Below are 24,378 nucleotides of genomic sequence, written 5' to 3'. Positions count from 1 at the left end.
ATAAAAGTGAGAGGGGCAAACAGACCCTGGCCAGAAATCTCCCCAAACGTGGAGGTCAGGGCTTATTTTTTAAAAACTTAATAAAGTGGCATATTAACAATCCTACAGACACATTTGAGTCAACTAATAATGGCGTCGGCCGGCGCGTGACAGGAAGTGAAACCGAGTGAAACGGCCACAAGTGATTCAAGGGTGCGTCACTGACTAGTGGACATGCTGCCTTATAGGTTACAGTATAGGACTTTTCGCAGTGCCAGGAGACGCGCTCAAATAAAATAATACAACATGTAGAAAGCAGCTCCGGACTGCAGCAACCTCTACTATGTAGCCTACGGGATGTTTGTTTTGGTAGGCTACGTTTCTTTTACACAGAATGTTATGTTGCTTGAACCGTTGTGTTGTGTGATCTTTTCAAATACTGTAGGCTACTATGAGACGAATGTTCTACAAGACCATAATGTTACAAAAAATGTAAAGTCATTTGTCAATGATGCCTGTTGCTGATCTAAAAATATAAACTTTTTTTTAAAAGCATGAAGTGAACACAATGTCTATCCCATGTCAATCTATTATTGGTTTTAGATAATTGTGTGGGAGGGGCCCTATGGTTCGACCCTGTGGGGGAGCACCGAAAAATTACACGATGCCAGTGTCTCCTGAATCAGACTAACATTAGACACATTTGAGTCTCTCACTGTAACTATTGAACTATATTGCCAAAAATTCTATTGATGATTTAACATTGTTTGTCCTCCCTCTCCTCCCCAGGCCCAGACACAAGCATCATGACTAAAGAGGAGACCGGGGAGGTGGAGGAGGAGGCCCAGCCTGCCTCTGAGTATCAGAGCCCCGTCCACGAGCCTCGCAAGAGGCCCATGGTGCACCCCTCTGCCCAGGCCCCCCTGCCCAAAGACTACGGTGGGTCCTAGAGCCAAACAATATGATTACGTTACCACTTGCCAGAACTCACAAGTGCATCTCATCTGATTACATTACAACCTGACTTTCAAATCAAATCAAATCAAAATGTATTTATTGAGTCTAAAAAAACAGCAGTCGACCAAAGTGCTGTACAAAGGTGGGTCCTAGGTAAAAACATGAGAACATATTCTCAATAAAACAAGGAAATAACAGCAAAACAATACAGACATTGAACATGACTTTAGCACACACATCTGTACAGGTCCCTTAAATGCTTGTTTTTCTGTTGTAGGCAGTGTTAATGTTTGTGGGGCTTTTCTCCTGGCTGTGTTCCCTCTACTCACACCAATGAGTATAACACTGGAACACAGGACACTGGAACAGAGATAGAACATGGTAGAGACACACAGGTCTTAGTTACTTGGAGTAAGTGGAGTAAGGGACTATTCATCGTGTTGAATGTCACATTTCAGTTTCAATACCCTGGTGCAGTCTGGGCTCATGGCCATGTGTTGTGGCCTCTGTTCACGGGCCTTTCACCAAGCACACACACACACGCACACACACACACACACACACACACACACACACACACACACACGCACACACGCACGCACGCACACACATACACACACACACATACACATGCCTGCACACATACATTGCCTTAACAACCAACAACAACAACAACAGATGACTCAATTAGATGACTGAAAACTTAATGAAATGGTGTCCCTTCATAACCTTCTATACTCTTTATATGATGATATTGGTTTGTTGAATGTATTTTATATGGATATATTGATCCTGTCAGTAGATGGACCGAGTCTGTTTGTTTGTTAGTGGAGAGGCTGAATTGATGTGCATATCAGATGGGCCATGCTGGCCTGATTCCATCTCATTCCAATGAATAGAAATGGGTCCTTCTTGCCAGCGTGACCAAGCCTTTTTAGACTGAGTTTGCCTACTTTACAGCAAGCTTCATATACTGTACAGTGTTCTATATGCTCCCTGTCCTATCATATTCTGTTCTGGTATTCTCTGTGCTACATGCTATTCCATGGTGATGCATGGTAACACACTAGCTTGAATGTAAAACACAAATCATATTTATTGGTACCTATAGCAGTTAAATACTCAGAAGTCATTCACTTGCTGTGTGGGCAGAACTAGAAACCGCAAGAGAGGCAGATTTTTAAAGAGTTGATGATGATGAAAAAAAATATTAATTTATATTCCTGTCATTCTCCACCACGTTCCCCCCACTTATTCATACCTCTCCTCTCCTCCCCCTCCTCCCCCTCCTCCCCTCTCCTCCCCCTCCTCCCCTCCTCCCCTCTCCTCCCCTCTCCTCCTCTCTCCTCCCCCTCCTCCCCTCTCCTCCCCTCTCCTCCTCTCTCCTCCCCCTCCTCCCCTCTCCTCCACCTCCTCCTCTCTCCTCCCCTCTCCTCCCTCTCTTCCCCTCTCCTCCTCTCTCCTCCCCCTCCTACCCTCTCCTCCCCCTCCTCCTCTCTCCTCCCCCTCCTCCTCTCTCCTCTCCTCCCCTCTCCTCCCCCTCCTCCTCCCCTCCTCCCCTCTTCTCCCCTCTCCTCCCCCTCCTCCTCCCCTCCTCCCCTCTCCTCCCCTCTCCTCCCCTCTCCACCCCCTCCTCCTCTCTCCTCCCCTCTCCTCCCACTCCTCCTCTCTCCTCCCCTCTCCTCCCCTCTTCCCCTCTCCTCCCCCTCCTCCCCTCCTCCCTCCTCCTCCTCTCTCCTCCCCCTCCTCCCCTCTCCTCCCCCTCCTCCTCTCTCCTCCCCTCTCCTCCCCCTCCTCCCCTTTCCTCCTCTCTCCTCCCCCTCCTCCCCTCTCGTTCCTACTCCTCCACCCCTCCAGCCTTCACGTTCTTCGACCCAAATGACCCAGCCTGCCTGGAGATTCTGCTGGACCCGCGGACCACCATCCCCGAGCTGTTCGCCATCATCCGGCAGTGGGTTCCCCAGGTCCAGCACAAGATAGACGTCATTGGCAGCGAGGTGGGTGATGGGCGCCCCGCCCCTCTCAGTGTCTCACGCACCTGGATACTAACTCAAACCTTCCAGCCCCGTCCATACAACTAGGGCTGTGCAATAAAATCCATACAGCTATACAGTACATAGCAATATTTTTTATACTGTATTGATTTTCTGCTATACTATATACAGTAGGACCCCACTCATCCGAACTTCAGAGATCCGAACCTCCCGGTCTACCGGACAGGCTTAAAAAACTTCTTTTTTTTTTTAGCCTGCTATATCTGGTTACTGGTGGGATTTTCATTACAGTACTGTACCCTACTGTGAAAAAAGACAGAACTGTATGTAGACCTACATGTTCCCTGTAGGCTGTAGCCTACTGTCACGTTTCATTTCTTTGTTACTCTAATGTCCAGCGCAAAACGCAAACGAGTCTGCTGCGCGAGAGCTGCATTCCTTGGTAGCCAGAAAGCGCGTCAGCAACCTGAAGCAGAGGAGCATCGAGTCATTTTTCGTTCCCAGTTAATGGACTTCAGGAACACAGACGTGTTGTGGGCATGTAGATTAGCCTACTAGACCTACTGTATTTGTTAAATAATAGCCTACAGCCCACGTTAGCCTACATCGGTTGTTTTAGAGACTTTCTTTTAGGCTACAATAGCCTAAGACACGACAACTTGTCTGTCATTTCATTTATTTATTTATTGATTATCATTTGCTGTAATTGTTCTAATGTTGGGTTGTTTTTAGGCTATACCATTTTGTTCTGCGAATACAGTAGCCTATCGATGCAGCGCCTCATTTGAGAATAAAGTAGGCTACTGTATTTGATCAAAGCACGCACTCAAGTGGAAATTCGGTTATTTTATTATAGGCTACTGTAGGCCTATTATAGGCTAGGCTATATGAGTTTAGTTGGCTATTTGATTGCAATTTGATGCATTTTCACAAAAAAATAAGGGTATTTATTGGTCTATTATGAGTCTATATGAAACAAGTATAAAACTTATTGAATTTGGTGCATTTTAACATAAATTTCAGTCATCCGGACATTTCAGGGATACGAACGACCTTCGGTCCCGTTGGGTTCGGATAAGTGGGGTCCTACTGTAGATACAATATACTTTTCTTTGCACAAAGAAAATATACAGAACAAGTCAGGGAATAGATATAGATATATAAAATGAAGGATAGAATTCACTGATTGATACTGTGGATTTAAATGAGCCGGAGGTTAAGTCTTCGTAGTTATATGGATCTTTATTAATACAACAACGGAGCACGTTGTTGGAGGTGATCAGCGCTGAGCAACTGAATCCTTTAAAACACATACGTTATATACAGTTAAAACACATAGGCCTACGTTAAATACAGTTAAAACACATAAGTTATATACAGTTAAAACACATACATTATATACAGTTAAAACACATAAGTTATATACAGTTAAAACACATACGTTATATACAGTTAAAACACATACGTTATATACAGTTAAAACACATACGTTATATACAGTTAAAATACATAAGTTATATACAGTTCATTCTAAATAATCATGAGGGGAACACACCCTTTTTTCCCTCCCCATCTTCCATCAGCTAACACGTATAATCACTACTGGCATCCAAATAGCGTTCTCTCTAAAGGGACACAGGTTCCTAAGCAATAGACTGTTCTATTGCTTATCAGAGGAACACAGAGAACTTCCCAAAACTCATGAACCTATACTCCTTTTTTAGCGGCGTCTGGAGATGATGTCTTTGCGTTAGAAACAATAAATAATTAAAATAGAAATCAACAAAACTGGACCTGAATGGCAGCCTAACTAACAGGTCCTCCGAAAAATATTTACTTTGCCCTGTAAAACCGTCAAATATAATATTTGTTGATATGACCTAGCAAGAGGGGCAAGAATGGGGACAAGGGATGGAAGCGTCATTAAAAGCATCATTGCAGAGCCTGCAAACGAAGAAAACACTGAAGAAAACAGAGAACAGCTCTCCTACACCAGCACAAGATGGCGTAGCTAGCTAAAAATATATATATATATATATATATATATATATATATATATATATATAAAAAGTGTCCAGTGTGTATGCAGAGTGTAGTGTGATAGATGAGCGATGTTATATTAATAGTGTGTGCCATGTGTGTGCGGAACAGTCAGAGGTTGTGTGCAGGTGGTGCAGGGGGATAGAGTCAGATGGTGGGAAGGCTGAGACAACAGGGGATGAAGAAGAGTGAAGCAGGAATGTCAGGGAGGTGGAAAATGCCACGGAGGCAAGTACATGTTTGATAGAACCATTTAAAAAAGCATATCATTTGGATTCTGATAGTAGAATTATTCCACGCATGTATTGGGTCTGTCACACCTTAAAACGCATTATACCCCATATATTAAAACCAAATGGGAAAAGGAAGGAAATATATCTATATTTGAGGAAGAATGGGCAATAATATGGAGATATCAATAGATGTACGTACTAGTTTGCAGAAATGGAGGGAATTTGGTTGAAAAAGCTTGATTAGATATTTTATTACACCCTTTCAGAAGTCTCATTATTATTCTAACCCCCCCAATTTGCTAGAGAAAATGTGGAAACAAACTGCATACCACTGTCATGTCTCCTGGGATTAAAGGATAATACCGAAATACCTAAATATGATTTGATCTCCTAAAACTAGTCATCCAACATACATCACATTATCGCAATCCATTTTGAAGTAAAGCTCATGTTAAAAGATGAAAATTAATTGAGACTAACTGGGGCGAGTTTGTCAGCGCAACGAGGGAACAATTTTAAAATGTTTTAAAGCCAACACGTTCAACTTTTGAAATGTAAGTAAAACGCGAAAATGCTAATATCTTTTAACGTGAGCTTTGCTTTGGAAAATTGATTGCGGTAATGTGATATACTTTGGTTGACTAGTTTAAGGAGCTCAAATCATATTTAGACCGGCATGGTCCTTGAATCAAAGATTATTGGAGAAAGATACACAATGCCATACAAGATATTTTTAACTGTACTATACCTCTAGGGAGTGAAACTGTATACTTTGGGTATATACAGTAATGTACCTCAAGACTGGTGGAAAAGAGATAAATATTTGATGAATGTACTATTGGTAGCTAGTAAAAAAGACCCTTACTAGAAAATGGCTGTCACAGGAGAGCCCAACTGTGAATGTGTGGATGGAAATTACATAATGGAAAAGATGACAGCTTTTGTTAATCATAAATGTAAAAAGTGGGTTAACTCTTTAACACCCGATAGACCTGATTTTATTAACTCTTTAACACCCCATAGACCTGATTTTATTTTCACAAGTTAATATATCTGTGCTGTAAAGACTGTAAAATAAATGTAAATGTAATGTAAAGACCTCTCCCTATGTGTATATTATTTATATATTTTTTAAATTCTGTTTTTGTTTGAAAAGTGCTTAATTGAGATTCATGACAAACATGAATATACAATGTCATGTATTTACCTGCAAATAGATCACATGGAAATGTTTGTGTGATGCTAACATTAAATGTTAATATAAATATAAATATAAAAAATATAAATAAATAAAAAATACAAAAAATCAACAAAACCAATAAGATAAGGGTGGGAGCATGTCTAAACTAAGTTAGAGTGATAAACTACTGGACTGGGGGAGGGGGACTGGTACTGAAATAATTATCCTATTAATCTGATTTACTTTATACTAAATGTAATAACTCAGCCTACTCATTTTACTGAACGATGCCTTCTTAACATAGGGCGCCCTCTAGGCTTAGCCCATCAACCTCTGTAGATAATTCTTCTCAGCTTCCAACCCATACATGATGCAAAATGATAGCGGTGAGTTTTTGAATAGATGATGTGTCTAACTCCACATGACCTCCAGCCTGCCTGCCCACAATACCCCTCCTCATGGATTTAAAATGTCGTTACATTCCCTCCGCCCTCAGGATCACCTCCAAGGAGTGGGGGGTGGAATTTTATTTTCTGCAGTTTTTCTTTTAATTTTCAGTAAATTATGTAGAGCATTGCAATGTATTGCAATATGCACTGTATTCCAGTGATAGTTATGCCTTAAAGAAAGAGATGACCAGCTCACCTTATCTTAAAGAACACAGTGGTGAGGCCCTGTCCACATGAACACGGGTATTTTTGAAATTCACACACAAACGACGTTCTAGGTCACTGAAACATTGAAAAATCCGTCTAGGGTGAATATTTTTATGGTTCTCGCTGTCCAGAGCTGGTTGATATTGATCCTAGAGTCAGCCTGAGTTCATAGAGTCTCATGAGACTCCATCATGTATGCGTGTGTATGTGTGTGTCTGTGTGTGAGCGTGTGTGTGTGTGCGCGCTTGATAGATGGCTGAGATAATAAGGCCTCTCCATTATCCAGACACACTCTGCACTGAGACAGACCTTAAATCACTCAGGCCACTCTCTCTCTCTCTCTCTCTCTCTCTCTCTCTCTCTCTCTCTCACACACACACACACACACACACAAAAACACTGTAGTGCCATTTCTATAATCAGCCATATTCCCTCAGCCAGTCTATGGAATGGAAGGTTGAGAGCAGACTTGGAAGCAGACTAGTCGCTGAGGAGATCTGTCTATGAAACCCATGTTAAATCATGAACGTGCGTAGACTACTTAGTGTCAGCTCCTGGTCCCAGGAGAGGACCTGTCTGGGAGTGTCAGGGAGATAGACACACACATACACACACACACAAACACACACACACACCTCTCTTTGCATGAGCAGGATTTTAGAGTTGAGCGTCGGGGGGGTGCAGAAGGGGAGAAGAGAGGAAAGGTATAGAGGGTGAGTGAATGAGAAAGTGCAAGCTCATCCTGTCACTGTTGATTGACGGTAGTGGATAATTATCTTCCCTGTAGTGGCTGGATAGTGCCGGACTGACCCCCACCTCTCTTCTCCTACCCTCACCTGTCAGTCATGGCAGGTCCCTGGGGCTCATCCTGAGGAGTTTCTCTCTGCTACGCAGTCCCGGGAGAATAGGCCTTGACAAGCTACAGCTGACAATCACTCTACATGAACTGAGCCTGAGTGTATGGATTATTTGACCTTTATACAATGGCCTGGGTGAATACTTTTTTCTGATTGACCAGCAGATGTGCGTTAAAACTGTATAATGCACACGTAATTCAGCTGAAGTTTAATCACCGATCTAAATGAATGCGCTGTCAAGCTCTAACTCTAGCAACATTAAAGAGCGACAGCTTTGACAGTAACCCAAACTAGCTACTGTAATCGCTAGCTAGCCATGAACAAAGTGTAGGATACTGCATATTTGCTGTGCGACATATCAATTGTCCAGTTGTCAAATCTATTTGCCAACAAACTGTTTGTGATAGCCAAACACCTCATTGCCCCTAACTTTGTTTTCATGTTGTGGTATAGCCCATCACTGTCTGTCCTACAATCACATTCATTGCAGGGACAGGATGTTACCTGATAAGTGAAGGATAGCTATGCATATTTGACATGAAAAAAGTTATTGATTTAAGGACAATGACATGTCTGGCAAGCTGGCCTTTTCTTCAAAAAGCACGGTCACATTTCACTGTTAATCATAGGCAAAGTTATTGACGGAAAGGCTTGCTAGCATAAAATTAGCTTTATTCATTGTCACACTCATTGTCACACGGGTGTTTGCCAAGCAGTTACAGCGCAGCACAAAGGAACTATATGACAGTCAGCAGTGAGCAAAGAACAAATACATGTAATATATTCCTTGAAAATATGAGTACATGGCACATATTCTTTTCTATTTGCGAATGCTTTTATTGAATATTGTTGTCAAATGACCATGGTACTGTATAAGCGGGATAATCAATTATATGCCGTTATACGGTTTTAAGGTACGACACCACGTTGTGCCTTAAAACTGTAAATGTCGTACCTTAAAAGCGTAAAGCGCCCACCTCCTCGCTGATTATCCCTGGTTTAGACAGGGAGCTGATTATCCCTGGTTTAGACAGGGAGCTGATTATCCCTGGTTTAGACAGGGAGCTGGCGGGGCGACTGGCTGACTGTAGTGTCTCATAGTATTGATTTAGACGTTTTAAATTCCTGGGCCCTACCTGCTATCGATATAGGTCTGAATGTATCAGATGTCCAGCAGTTGCATCTTTCCCTTCGTTTCCCCCTCTCCTCCCCCCTCCTCCTCTAGTCCCCCTCCTCCTCTCCTCCCCCTCCTCCCCCCTCCATCCCCTCCTCCTCTCCTCCCCTCTCCTCCCCCTCCTCCCTCCTCCTCTACCTCCTCCCCCACTGATAAGCGTGCTCTCCGGTTGCAGATCCTGAAGCGTGGTTGCCATGTCAACGACCGTGATGGGCTGACGGACATGACTCTGCTCCACTACAGCTGCAAGGCCGGGGCCCACGGCGTGGGTAGGACACTCGCCCTCACCTCTCTGACCTGGTCTCTCTGTCCTGGTCTCTCTGCCCTCACCTCTCTGTCCTGGTCTCTCTGTCCTCACCTCTCTGTCCTGGTCTCTCTGTCCTGGTCTCTCTGCCCTCACCTCTCTGACCTGGTCTCTCTGTCCTGGTCTCTCTGCCCTCACCTCTCTGACCTGGTCTCTCTGTCCTGGTCTCTCTGTCCTCACCTCTCTGTCCTGGTCTCTCTGTCCTCACCTCTCTGACCTGGTCTCTCTGCCCTCACCTCTCTGACCTGGTCTCTCTGTCCTCACCTCTCTGTCCTGGTCTCTCTGTATTCACCTCTCTGTCCTGGTCTCTCTGCCCTCACCTCTCTGTCCTGGTCTCTCTGTCCTCATCTCTCTGTCCTGGCCTCTCTGTCCTCACCTCTCTGACCTGGTCTCTCTGTCCTGGTCTCTCTGACCTGGTCTCTCTGTCCTGGTCTCTCTGCCCTCACCTCTCTGACCTGGTCTCTCTGCCCTCACCTCTCTGACCTGACCTCTCTGTCCTGGTCTCTCTGTCCTCATCTCTCTGTCCTGGCCTCTCTGTCCTCATCTCTCTGTCCTGGCCTCTCTGTCCTCATCTCTCTGCCCTGGTCTCTCTTTCCTCACCTCTCTGTCCTGGTCTCTCTGTCCTCATCTCTCTGTCCTGACCTCTCTGTCCTGGTCTCTCTGTCCTCATCTCTCTGTCCTGGCCTCTCTGTCCTCATCTCTCTGTCCTGGTCTCTCTGTCCTCATCTCTCTGTCCTGGTCTCTCTGTCCTCATCTCTCTGTCCTGACCTCTCTGTCCTCATCTCTCTGTCCTGGTCTCTCTGTCCTCATCTCTCTGTCCTGACCTCTCTGTCCTCATCTCTCTGTCCTCATCTCTCTGTCCTGGTCTCTCTCTTTGACCTCTAGTAAAAACGACAGCTCTGCACGTCTGCTCCTGCTCTCAGAATCTGGAGTGAACGGGTGTGAGTTGCTAAACGAAGATGAACGAGTGAGCGAGAGACTGAATCAATTCAACGAGTGAATGAATAATCAAACAAATGCGTGAGTGAAATTAATGAATGAATTCATCAGTTCGACAACCAAACGAAAGAGAGAGACCGAGTGAACGTGTGTGGCGTGTGCAGGTGACCCCGCCGCTGCCCTGCGTCTCTCCAGTCAGCTGATCTCTCTGGGCGCCGACGTCAGTCTGAGAAGTCGCTGGACCAACATGAACGCCCTTCACTACGCCGCCTACTTCGACGTCCCAGAGCTCATCAGAGTCCTGCTCAAGGTCTCCAAACCCAGAGGTACATACACACCAGACACACACACACACACACACACACGCACACACACACACACACAGATACAGACACAAGGCTGTTCAAAGACATAGTTGTCTTGCTCCTGTCTCTCCACAAGAAGCTGTCAAAGTGTGTCCACACTCCTTATTGGACACACACACCCATGCACACACCGAACACACAAACACAGACTCTTTAACCACTGTAGATCACCCCCCCCCCACCCCCACCCCCCCCAGCCCCTCTGAGTATTGACCCAGCTCCATTTCATTAGCCCCTCCCATTGATCCTCACCGTGATCATTGATTGGTCGGTTTCATCCTATAAACCTTCATTCAGTCTGCAGCCAGACCAGGCCACAGGGTCTCTCTGTATCCCTGGAAGCCCAGAAGGTTCCAGTGGCTACTGTCCTGAGTAGAGAGGCAGGAAGTAGCAGGTCAAGTGTGTGTTCCTGTGTGTAAGTGTGACTCTTGTGTGTGTGTGTGTGTGTGTGTGTGTGTGTGTGTGTGTGTTCTCTCCGTAGTGCTGAACTCGACGTGTAGTGACTTCCACCACGGCACGGCCCTGCACATCGCCGCCTCCAACCTGTGTCTGGGCTCCGTCAAGTGTCTGCTGGAGCACGGGGCCAACGCCACCATCAGGGTAGGGGAGACAAAACCGCCGTGTGTTCGTCTCCACTGTATGTCCGCTTCTAAATGTTCTCAACGTCTCTTTATGAACAGGCAACTGTCTTTAGTAGTCCAATATTGTCCATTATTGTCCACTGTAATTCAAACTCGGGCCGTCTCTCCTTTTCCCTTAATCTCGCCCTCCCTCCCTGCCTCACCTTTCACTCTCTCCCTCCCTCCCTCTCCCCTCCCTCTCTCCCTCCCTCTCCCCTCCCTCTCTCCCTCCCTCTCCCCTCCCTCTCTCCCTCCCTCTCTCCCTCCCTCTCTCCCTCCCTCTCCCCTCCCTCTCCCTTCCCTCCAGAATGACAAGGGCCAGGGCCCCGAGGAGGTAGTCCCCGACCCCATGGACATGAGCCTGGACAAGGCCGAGGCCGCCATGGTGGCCAAGGAGCTGAAGCAGCTGCTGCTGGACGCCGTGCCGCTCAGCTGCAACCTGCCCCGTGCCACCCTGCCCAACTACGACAACATCCCCGGGAACCTCATGCTCTCCTCCCTGGGCCTGAAGCTGGGAGACCGCATCCTGCTGGACGACATGAAGGTAGGGGAGGGGGAGGGTGGAGAGAGAGGGGGAGGAGGGTGGAGGGAGAGGGGGAGGAGGGTGGAGAGAGAGGGGGAGGAGGGAGAGGGGGAGGGAGAGGGGGAGGAGGGTGGAGAGAGAGGGGGGGAGGAGGGTGGAGAGAGAGGGGGAAGAGGGTGGAGGGAGAGGGGGAGGAGGGTGGAGGGAGAGGGAGAGGGGGAGGAGGGTGGAGAGAGGGGGAGGAGGGTGGAGAGAGAGGGGGAGGAGGGTGGAGGGAGAGGGGGAGGAGGGTGGAGGGAGAGGGAGAGGGGGAGGAGGGTGGAGAGAGGGGGAGGAGGGTGGAGGGAGAGGGGGAGGAGGGTGGAGAGAGAGGGGGAGGAGGGAGAGGGGGAGGGAGAGGGGGAGGAGGGTGGAGAGAGAGGGGGGGAGGAGGGTGGAGAGAGAGAGGGTGGAGGGAGAGGGAGAGGGGGAGGAGGGTGGAGAGAGGGGGAGGAGGGTGGAGAGAGAGGGGGAGGAGGGTGGAGAGAGAGGGGGAGGAGGGTGGAGAGAGAGGGGGAGGAGGGTGGAGGGAGAGGGGGAGGAGGGTGGAGAGAGAGGGGGAGGAGGGTGGAGGGAGAGGGGGAGGAGGGTGGAGAGAGAGGGGGAGGAGGGTGGAGAGAGAGGGGGAGGAGGGTGGAGAGAGGGGGAGGAGGGTGGAGGGAGAGGGGGAGGAGGGTGGAGAGAGAGGGGGAGGAGGGTGGAGGGAGAGGGGGAGGAGGGTGGAGAGAGAGGGGGAGGAGGGTGGAGAGAGGGAGAGGGTTTAGGATGGAGAGAGAAGGGAAAGCAAGGGGGAGGTGGAGGGAGGGGGGGCAGAGAGAAGACGGTTGGGTTAGAAGGTGGGCAACAACCTGGAGAGATGGGGTGAGAGGGGGCAGAGGGGGTTAGCGTTAACAGAATAGAAAGTTTATTCGCCATGTGTAACAGGTACAGGTACATTGGGATTCTTGTACTCGTTGTCCTTACTGTACCTTATCAGTGCTAATCAGTTCAAGATCAGATCAAGTGAGAAGAGATCAAGTGACTAATCAGATCAAGTGATTAGTTGTTGGTCTGGGGGGGTGGGTAGGCCGACAGGGGATTCAAACACTGGTCCATCAGAACAGTCCAGTCGTGGGGGGGGTTAACTGTCTAGGCAGAGGGGTGGTGGTGGGATATAATGGGTCGTGGGGGGCAGTCTGGCCAGGGGGGGTCGTCTGTCAGTCTATTGCAGCTGTTGGCTGTTGAGCTTGCGGACCGCGTCAGGAAAGAAGCTGTTGTGGAACCTCTCCTTCACTGTCCTGATAATGTTAAAAGGTGGAGGGAGAGGGTCAGAGGGGGTTAGGTTTAGCCTGGTACGACCATCCCGTTCTCGAGAGCTCACATTCTGTTTCACTAACGTAGAACGGTCTGGCCTTCACCTCCTCCAGAGCGATTATGCCAAAATCCAGACCATACCGGGCCAATCAGGGACTGCGTTTTAACTGCTGTCCCGCCCCACAGTGGAAAGCAGCCCCTGATTGGTTCGTGTCCCTGCCGCTCGCTAAACAAACATGCCGGCTCCCGAAGCAACGAGTGGTAACGTTAACGTTAGAAGAATAAACGCAGCTATAAGTGCAGTTATTGCAGAAATAGACTTAATCACAACACTTAAACGAGTGTTTGCACTAGTGCACTAGTTTCTCGGTGGAAAAGACGTTTTTGCCGTTCTTCCGACTGGATTTGGCTGAACGCTGAACACTGATTGGCTGAAGGTGTTTGTCTGTCAAGGCAAGTACCCCCGCCCACATAATCGCTCTCTATGGGGCGAAGGCCAGACCGATATTGCGGAGCGAAGCAGTGAGCTTGCTAGATCGGGATGGTCATACCAGGCTAGGTTAGGGTAGCGTTAGAGAGATGAGGGGAGAGGGGTCAGAGGGGGTGAGGGTAGCGCTAGAGAGATGAGGGGAGAGGGGTCAGAGGGGGTGAGGGTAGCGCTAGAGAGATGAGGGGAGAGGGGTCAGAGGGGGTGAGGGTAGCGTTAGAGAGATGAGGGGAGAGGGGTCAGAGGGGGTGAGGGTAGCGTTAGAGAGATGAGGGGAGAGGGGGTGAGGGCAGCGCTAGAGAGATGAGGGGAGAGGGGTCAGAGGGGGTGAGGGTAGCGTTAGAGAGATGAGGGGAGAGGGGTCAGAGGGGGTGAGGGTAGCGTTAGAGAGATGAGGGGAGAGGGGTCAGAGGGGGTGAGGGTAGCGCTAGAGAGATGAGGGGAGAGGGCTCAGAGGGGGTGAGGGTAGCGTTAGAGAGATGAGGGGTCAGGGGTCAGAGGGGGTGAGGGCAGCGCTAGAGAGATGAGGGGAGAGGGGTCAGAGGGGGTGAGGGTAGCGTTAGAGAGATGAGGGGTCAGGGGTCAGAGGGGGTGAGGGTAGCGTTAGAGAGATGAGGGGTCAGGGGTCAGAGGGAGTGAGGGTAGCGTTAGAGAGAGGGAGTGGGAGGACAGAGAAACGCCATGTTCTCCACCTTGAGCAGGAGCCCAAAGTAATGAAGACAATTTATGAGCAAACCAAACGTTGTGTGTGCATGAGACCATTAAATGGCCTGAAAAGATACTTGCTGCCTGTGTACGACCAGTAAGCAAGCGGCCATCATGCTGCTGTATACATGGGTCCCTAAGCCCTGCTGTACTGTGTAAAGGACTCTTACATCAGGACTGACACACTGAACCGTGTGTTCCCTGTCAAACGTAGCTGCCACAACATCACAGCAGTGATGACAACTCATCACCTCCGCCTCTGAAGCAGGTGGGTAGACCTACACCTGTCTGTAGACATGCAGACATACACCTGTATGTCCAGCTAATGTAGAATATACTCATACACTTAAAGATCCACACCTGTCTGTCAGACTAATATCTAATATATTTTTACACTTATCTGTATATTAATACAGAATACACCTCACCCCTGTCTGTCCGTGTAAATTACTTACTTACTTACTTACTTACTTACTTACTTAGCCGCTGGCACAAAGGAGCGCCTGAACTGCTCAGTTTTGCACTTGGGTGGGAGGAGCCTGTGGCCGAAGGTGCTCCCCTTCTGCCACAGCTCGTCATGGAGGGGATGGGAGGGGTTGTCCAGGATGGACTCAGTTATAACATGTCCAGAATTCATTTATAACCTGTCTAGAATTCAGTTATAACCTGTCTAGAATTCAGTTATAACCTGTCTAGAATTCAGTTATAACCTGTCTAGAATTCAGTTATAACCTGTCTAGAATTCAGTTATAACCTGTCTACACACGCACACACACATATACACACACACCACACACATGCGCAGACACACACACACACACACACAGTCAGTTAACCCGCCCTGGTTCCTCCCTGTCAGACTGGCACGCTGCGTTTCTGCGGGACGACGGAGTTCGCCAGCGGCCAGTGGGTGGGCGTGGAGCTGGACGAGCCGGAGGGCAAGAACGACGGCAGCGTGGGGGGAGTCCGCTACTTCATCTGCCCCCCCAAACTGGGTATGGACATGGTCCTCTCTACCTGCGGGCCTTATTAATCACTCTACTGGTTGTGTTAGGTCTTATTAATCACTCTACTGGTTGTGTTATGTCTTATTAATCACTCTACTGGCTGTGTTAGGTCTTATTAATCACTCTACTGGTTGTGTTTGGTCTTATTAATCACTCTACTGGTTGTGTTAGGTCTTATTAATCACTCTACTGGTTGTGTTATGTCTTATTAATCACTCTACTGGTTGTGTTAGGCCTTATTAATCACTCTACTGGTTGTGTTAGGCCTTATTAATCACTCTACTAACCGCTGGACTAACCGCTGGTTGTGTTAGGCCTTAGCTCAACTTGAGACTGATTTCTCCAGTGTGTTGAGAAAAACATACAAGAAGACGATTGACATGATTGACCTTCATTTGTGGGTTCGTCTCTAATTGGCGTGTCTCTAATCGGCGTGTCTCTAATCGGCATGTCTCTAATAGGCATGTCTCTTATTGGCGTGTCTCTAATCGGTGTGTCTCTAATCAGTGTGTCTCTAATCGGCGTGCCACTAATCAACGTGTCTCTAATCGGCGTGTCTCTAATCGGCGTGTCTCTAATCAGTGTGTCTCTAATCGGCGTGCCACTAATCAACGTGTCTCTAATCAGCGTGTCTCTAATCGGCGTGTCTCTAATCGGCGTGTCTCTAAACGGCTTGTCTTCCGGCAGGTATCTTTGCCCCGGTGTCCAAGATCTCCAAGGCTCATGAGCAGACCCCCTCCTCCGTCACCTCCACCCCCAAGACCCCCCGCATGGACTTCTCCCGCGTCACCGGGAGGAACAAGAAGGACAAGAAGGAGAAGGAGAGGGAGAAAGGTGAGGAGGGAGCAGTCAAGTAATATAATATATAATAGTCATATTGAGTACATATGTGAACTAGAAATGGTGCTCAGAGCGCACAGAGCTCCGCCCATGAATGTATTTCGTGGCTCTGTGCTCACGCACGTGCGTGTGAACAGGACATGTTGGGTATTGCTGCGTTCGTTAGGTCAAACCCGGTGTCTCTGTGACCTTCCCATGTCGAGATATGGTCATTTCAATTCCCCCATTGACAATGAATGGGCGGAATTTTTCGCTTCTGAGCTTACTCTTAAGTCCAAAAAATGAAAGATGGTGAATGGCCGGCCATGTTGGAGCGGCTCGTGGACCCGCCCCGTGATTCGGATCTGCTCCAAAATGTAATGGGTTCTAAGTTGGATCACACACGTCCACCATGTTTCATGAAAATCAGTTTGGTAGTTTTTGCGTAATCCTTTATTTTGGGTATGCCAGGTATACCCTGGCTTACTGTATAGGAGAAAACGCCTCTGGTAATTTTGCATTTGTGCCTTTCTTTTTATTGGTTATATTGTATCTTGTATTCCACTGTATTTGGTCATTGCATTTGCACTGTCTTGTCCTGTCCTATACCCTGTCTTATGTCGTCTCCACCAGCATATGCAATTACCCTAGTCAGATTCCTAGTACTGTATGTGTAAACCATATAATAAACTGATCTTGAATCTTGAATCTTGAAGAGTATCCGAAAGCAAGAATAAAAAGGTGTGTTTTAAGAGCTTTAAAAATCTCTACAGTTTTGGCCTCCCTCAAGCTCTCTGACAGGCCATTCCAGAGCCTGGGGGAATAAAAGCTAAAAGCTGTCTCTCCATATTCTTAGTCCTGAGCCTTGGTGTAGATAAAAGGCCAGTAGCCTACCAGAGGACCTCAGGACTCTACACGGCTCATACAGCACCTCAAGAGCATGGCTGACATAGACTGGCTCTAATGTGGTGCACAGGCTTGAAATTATTTAAAAACCAATGGAAGAAAATCTGTTCTGAGAATTCACAGGTAGCCAGTGCACAGACTTTAAATGTGTCTTTGTCTGGTCTTGGTCAGTACTCGTGCTGCTGCATTCTATATGTTTTGCAGCTGTCCAATTGTCCAATAATTTTTGGTGGGGCTCAAATCCTCGGGTAACATAGAGATGTAAAGTTGAGTATCGTCTGCATACCATGTTTCCTAATGATACAGCCAAGGGGTAACATGTATGAGCTAAACTACAGGACCCTGGATTGATGTTATATCAACCATCTTACAGAGCTTTGTCACAAAGGGTGACAAAGAACTTCTGGCCTGATACAGTAGATCCGGAACCAGTTTAGAACTTTTAATTTTCCAGAAATTTGCTTAGAAACTGAAGATTAGAGGTTGGCCTAAAGTTGCTAAGTGCTGAAGAACCTAAACTATGTTTGTTCAGGAGACAGTTTCACCATGGCACTTTTAAGAGCACTGGGGAAAGTATCAGTGAACAAGGAGTGATTAACAATAGTGTGCACTTCATCAGATATGCAGTTAAAAAAACAGCAGAGTATACTGTATATGTGTGTCAATCAGGGAAAGGGAAAACATTGTGCCTTTGCCTGGTTGGCTGGATTACTGGTTGTAATCTTTTCCCTGAAGTATACTGCAAACTCGTTAGATGTAGGAATGATATTCCGTTGTTGTCTGTCCAGGTGAAACCCATTAAGATAACCATCTCTCCTGTACAGCCATACTGAGGTCGGGAGCTGAATCTCCTGAACTCTGACACTCTGACTTATTATCACTGAGTCTGACTCAGTTGAGATTATATATGGATTCAGTTACAGTCAGACTCTGGTGATAGATAGTTGATAAGTCTCTCTCACTCTCACCTTTGAGGGTCTGTGGTTGCTCTTTAGTGCTCTGTGATCAACGAAAGGATGTTTGTCTTGTTCTGCCTTGCAGCCCTGAAGAAGAAGTCTGCCTCCGTGGCCAGTGTGGACCCAGACCTGCAGGTGGACCTGGGGGACCAGGTGCTGGTGGCTGGACAGAAAAAAGGCATCGTGCGCTTCTACGGCAAGACAGACTTTGCTCCAGGTCTGTCTATGTGTGTCTCCCTGAGAGTCTGTTATAAACTGTAATGTCACAAGATTAGGTTTTCTAAGAAGTGTTGTAGACTAAGAATTAATGAAATGGCTAGCAGTGTGTGTGTGTGTGTGTGTGTGTGTGTGTGTGTGTGTGTGTGTGTGTGTGTGTGTGTGTGCGTGTGTGTGCTTACGTGTGTGTGTGTAACCAAGTGAATCGTGAATCCTCGTAAACCCTCGTGGAGTGAGTGTAGTCCTAGTCGTGGTAGCAAGTAGCTGGTGAAACTCACTCCGCTAGTATAAAGGATGTGCTAACAACCCTGCCGATAGGGAAATCTCTCTCTTGGCAAAGTTGTTGCACATCCGACTTGCGAGCAGGTTCACGTCCCACCCTGGACAATCCCACATGGGTCAAACGAGCTGTTGAACACAACACGGACGAAAGTGCTACCGTCACATGTGCATGTGTGTGTGTGTGTGTCCAGGCTACTGGTTTGGCGTAGAGCTGGAACACCCCACAGGGAAACATGATGGCTCAGTGTTCGGGGTCCGCTACTTCAGCTGCCTGCCCAAGTACGGGGTCTTTGCACCCCCATCACGCGTTCAAAGGTAACCACGCTGCCTTTAGGAATTCAGCAAACTGTGAGACTGTACATAATGTACATAACAGTCATTGTCATATAGACCGCTTGACAAATGCTGATCTGCTTACTGTACTGTCTCAGAGGAAAGTGGATATTACCAGAGCAATATACTGTGTATCATATAGCATTACCTTATGATATGCAGACCTATAAAAATAATAGTGTGTCTGTCCAGTAACTGAATGGTGTTGATGCTCTAGTGTCCAGTAACTGACTGATTGGTGTTGATGTTCTAGTGTCCAGTAACTGACTGATTGGTGTTGATGTTCTAGTGTCCAGTAACTGACTGATTGGTGTTGATGTTCTAGTGTCCAGTAACTGACTGATTGGTGTTGATGTTCTAGTGTCCAGTAACTGACTGATTGGTGTTGATGTTCTAGTGTCCAGTAACTGACTGATTGGTGTTGATGTTCTAGTGTCCAGTAACTGACTGATTGGTGTTGATGTTCTAGTGTCCAGTAACTGACTGATTGGTGTTGATGTTCTAGTGTCCAGTAACTGAATGATTGGTGTTGATGTTCTAGTGTCCAGTAACTGACTTATTGGTGTTTATGTATCTATCAGAATCAGTGGGCCCAAAGAGGGAGATGGCACGGTGAAGAAGGTCCACCAGGTGACCAGTAAGTAACACCCATCCTCAGTTGCAGACTCAGGCTGTTTGAAGGGCAGGGGCGAAAAGAAAATAAGGGCACCTACTGCACGACATGGGGCCCCATCAGCACACAAAAAGCTATGATGCGTCATGTAAGATTCAAGATCATTTATAATGGTGAAATAGTCTTCATTCTTTAAGATTAACATTATGTAGGCTAGGCGATCCAGATTAAAAGTATAACCAGATCGAGAAACATAGAAATGTTAGCTAGATATTAGTCTATCGGTCCTTGGAGAAATGCAGAAAATATTTGCTAATGGCAAAGAGAGGAGACACTGCATCTCACATTCTTCACTGGATTTCTTTTTTCTCTTCATTGCAAGGGCTCTTCATAGTGTTTTCTCTCTTCAGATAGCATAAGTCATATGCTTGGCTGAGTGGTTGAGGCATTATAGGTGGCTCTTTGTAACAATGAGGAGTCAAATCATCTTTATATAGATAGATATCTACTTTATTTATTTGCTGTTTAAGCAAAACATATTATCTTATCTTTCTATGCATGTTAAACAAAATAATATCTGATTCTCATTTACTATTAGGAAAAAATAAATGTTCTTAGCCTGAATCCTGTGGTAGGCTATTACATATAAACTGAGGTGTGACTTTAACCATTTCTACTGAGTTACACCAACAAAATGCATTCATGCGCGGAGGCCTGTGCTCGGAGCACCCTTTCTAGTTTCACCATAAAACACCTCTCTAAGCAAATTCTTCATCCATAGATAGATAGATAGATAGATAGATAGATAGATAGATAGATAGATAGATAGATAGATAGAGAGAGAGAGAGAGAGAGAGAGAGAGAGAGAGAGAGGGGGGGGGGGGGGGGGCACCAAGACAATCTGTCTTAGCTCCTCCAAGCTGGCTCAGGTCCGTGGCATCCCGCCAGGCAGGAGCTACATTGAACAGTCTGGTAGGAAGGACCTACAGAAGCATGACAGCTGGTAGGAAGGACCTACAGAAGCATGACAGCTGGTAGGAAGGACCTACAGAAGCATGGCAGCTGGTAGGAAGGACCTACAGAAGCATGGCAGCTGGTAGTAAGGACCTACAGAAGCATGGCAGCTGGTAGGAAGGACCTACAGAAGCATGGCAGCTGGTAGGAAGGACCTACAGAAGCATGGCAGCTGGTAGGAAGGACCTACAGAAGCATGACAGCTGGTAGGAAGGACCAACAGAAGCATGACAGCTGGTAGGAAGGACCTACAGAAGCATGGCAGCTGGTAGGAAGGATCTACAGAAGCATGGCAGCTGGTAGGAAGGACCTACAGAAGCATGGCAGCTGGTAGGAAGGACCTACAGAAGCATGACAGCTGGTAGGAAGGACCTACAGAAGCATGACAGCTGGTAGGAAGGACCTACAGAAGCATGGCAGCTGGTAGGAAGGACCTACAGAAGCATGGCAGCTGGTAGGAAGGACCTACAGAAGCGCTCCATAGAGCACCGTGGCAGGATCAGTCTGCAGCTGAAGGTGCTCCTCTGCCTGTCCAGAGTGTCATGGGGAGACATGGTCTATGATGGCCCTTGGTTTGGCCAGCATTCGTTTCTCCAGAACTACTCTCACTGAGTCCAGGCTGACCCCAGAGCCTGCCCTCCTGCTTGTTCATCCTGTCAGCGTCCGCTGCTTTGATACACCACTGTGAAGAAGATGGCACACGCTACAACATGCTGAGCCTTCTTCTACATACATCAAAGGACCTAAGTCTCCTCAGGAAGTAGAGTCGACTCTGTCCCTTCTTGTAAATGGACTCGGTGTTTCCTGCCCATTTGTGTGCCCTGCCCACTTGTATGACTGGACCACCTCGACATCAACCCCCTGGTTGGAGTCCTCTTCCTCTACCACCATCTCCTTGGTCTTCCCCACGTTGAGCTGCAGGTGGTTCTGCTCACACCACCCAACAAATTTCTCCACTAGGCCTCTGTATGTTCACTAAAGCAACATGCTGCTCTGTGTTATAGTAGCTGATCTGGAGTCAGCTCTCCTTGCCTGAGTCATAAACTGAACCAGCGGACGAGGAAACTCTAGGCCATGGGTTCCCAAACTCCATCAATGTGGGCCTCCCCTCTGAAAAGAGTGACACACCCGCGCCCCCCCAACCCCCTAATTTGTCCATTTTGCAAGGCAGCGTTAGCTAGCCCATAACGTTACACAGCTAAGTTAGCTCGGTGGCAGCTGCTGCTAGTTAACGTTATGATGTTTTCGCACAATACATTCATGCCTGCGGGGGGAGGCTCTCTCTGCACTATCCACAAATTTAGTATACATCTCTCCCATTATTTATTTCGATATTCTGAACTTTAAAATCACGTTTCATTCATAAAAACCATAGACATTTCAGAAACAAAAAGCATGTTTTTCCTTTAATTTATTTCTTTTTTTTCTAACCATCCCTCCGCACCTCCCCTGAATTTCTTTGGGGCCCCCCAGGGGAGGCCCGCCTCACAATTTGGGAATGCCTGCTCTAGACTGAACTCTGATCTGCTCACTTGTTAACCAGTTTGTTGTTTGTTTGTTTGTTTACTCCAGTGTCGCAGCCAAAACGGAACTTCAGCGCGATGAGGTCACCTAAGGACATCACGTCTGAGAGTTCGATATCCAGGTAATGACCTCCATACTGGCCTCACGTCAGTAGTGGCTACAGCCAAATGAACATGGATACCTGCATTATCCTCTAATCTACCGTTGAACATATGTCCATGATTACTGACAGCACACTTTCTCCCTTTCTCTTCCTACTTCCCTCCTCTTTCTCTTCCCTCCCTCCTCTCCTGATTTCTCTTCATCCTCCTCCTCCTTCTCCTCTTCTTCCTCCTCCTCCTCTTCCTCCTCTTCCTCTCCAGGTTGCTGTTCTGCTGCTGGTTTCCCTGGATGCTGCGTGCAGAGATGCAGTCCTAACCACGTCCCCTCTCCTCCTCCCCTCCTCCTCCTCCTCCCCTCCTCCTCCTCCTCCTCCACCACATCAACCGCTCTCCTTTCTCTGTCCGTCTTTCCATTCTGCTTCTCTCCCAGAATCCTCTCTCTATTTATCCAGACTCTTACTGTTGTCAGAAATACAATAGTGAAGCGACACCTCCCCCTGTCCCCGGCCCCTGTTTGATGGCAGTTCTATAGCAAAACCTAGTGCCTTGTATCTTAACAAACGTCCTGGTCCTGCATTCCATTTCTATAACACTAACTATGGCATCGGACTCTATATAATAATTGTTACTGTAAATCTGGGACACAAACCCTGCAAAAACAATGATCTAATAGATATAGGTTTGTTTACGTTATCTTACGACCTCCAGAGTCTCCCACTAAGATTGTTTCTAGCCCGATCAGAGGTTGTCATTACCCTGTGTTCAGTAGCTTCTAATGGAGGATTATTCAAGTAGCTATTTCATACACTGCTGCACTGCTGCTTCATCCAAACAGTGTTTCACTGGAGACCAAGGACCTGGTTTAATCTCAGATGAACTAAATCAATCAATGGGATTATATTTCGCCATTAATTCTCAGTCCATGTAGAGCTACATGTGTCAAAGCTATGTGTGTGTGTGTCTTGAAAGAATCTTGAAGTCAGGATTCTGATTCAATTCTACATCAACTAAAACATGACAATAACATCCAATATTGCATGTTCTAATCTCAGTGAACAAAGAAAACAGGGTTTATCACGTTGCTGTCCCTTGTTGCTCCTCGTTAGATAGGCGTGCACGTACTGTAGGGAGATCTCAGTGTTCAGTTTCTGTGTTTATTTTACTGAAGTGTTCTTGGTCTCCTAGAAACTCACCAAAACAGATGCCGGTTCGTAACAATTCAAAGTATGTTAACAAACCAGGTGAATCAGAAAGTGTTAATTGTTTGGGGTTTTTTAAACAAGAAAAAAGGCCAGATACACACTATGTGGATGGGCTTTAGTAGATACACACTATGTGGATGGGCTTTAGTAAATCTCCAATATGTAAACCAAAACCGCTAACAACCCCAAAATATAATGCATTGTAAAGTGAAGTGAAATAATTTACTGTGCATACAGCTAATAGCTTGAGCTGTTGTCTTCTGTAGCATGAGGTACAGTAGCATAGACCTAAACCTGCATTTTTTTTAGCAAAGCAGCATATGCGCTCATTTGAAATGCATTTGAATCCTACAATCTACATGTTAAACCATCGCCCTCCTCTCCATCTAAAAGTGTATAGTTGGTTACTATACATTGTTTGGCCAATTATATCAATCCCAGTTAAACTCCAGAGAGATTTCCTACAAGGCTGGAGCAAACTCCTTCCCTCTCTCCTGTCCTCTATCTTCTCTCTGTTCTCCTCTGTCTTTACATAAGACTTGGTTAGTTTCCTGAACATGAGTATCAAAAGAAAAAAAGAAAAAAAAAAGACTGTTAAAAACTCTTGTGTGCTTAAATGTTCAAATCTACAAGTATGTGCATTTAAAAACAGCAATATTTAACCAGTGTAGCTATGTGGATATGGTTGATGTCTTTGTCTACTCTACTACACCAAGTAAGCACACCACAAGAGCAGAAAACATATGAACAGGCTTCTGTTGCACTCTGTCTGTGCAGTTGTTGTGGATGATATTCTGTGTTGAGCAGCACTATGGAACAGCAAAAAACACTGGTTTTCACGGTGACTGAGTAAGCTACTCTGCACCATGTGGTTTCACAGATAGGTACTGGACACAACATTCACTGGATAATTCTGGCTTTGGAGTTACCGAATGGCCTCTTAAATAGTTATTGTACAACGAAGATAAACTACAAGGGAATAACTCTTATCTAAACTCTTATTCTAAATTCAACTTGATTTTGTGTGAGACGTCTATCAAAAGACTGTCATCCTGGCTGA

General features: G+C 46.7%; 1 protein-coding gene across 1 annotated transcript; it reads left to right on the top strand.

Moving 5' to 3' along the window:
• Positions 1-785: 785 nt before the first annotated feature.
• clip3 (CAP-GLY domain containing linker protein 3) lies at positions 786-22,515 on the top strand (the record flags this gene model as incomplete). The annotated part of the gene is made up of 13 exons (XM_084443077.1): positions 786-918; positions 2,794-2,933; positions 9,246-9,339; positions 10,478-10,639; positions 11,160-11,278; positions 11,606-11,842; positions 15,205-15,340; positions 16,040-16,186; positions 18,119-18,250; positions 18,723-18,846; positions 19,446-19,501; positions 22,064-22,136; positions 22,378-22,515. The coding sequence occupies 13 exons, from the start codon at positions 786-788 to the stop codon at positions 22,430-22,432; spliced, it is 1,608 nt and encodes a 535-aa protein (XP_084299203.1). The 3' UTR covers positions 22,433-22,515.
• Between the last annotated feature and the right edge of the window lie 1,863 nt (positions 22,516-24,378).

This window comes from Borostomias antarcticus (assembly GCF_949987555.1).
Source record: "Borostomias antarcticus genome assembly, chromosome: 1".
Lineage (NCBI taxonomy): Eukaryota > Metazoa > Chordata > Actinopteri > Stomiiformes > Stomiidae > Borostomias > Borostomias antarcticus.
The sequence above is the reverse complement of the archived record's forward strand: the minus strand, read 5'-3'. Positions and strand labels throughout refer to the sequence as shown.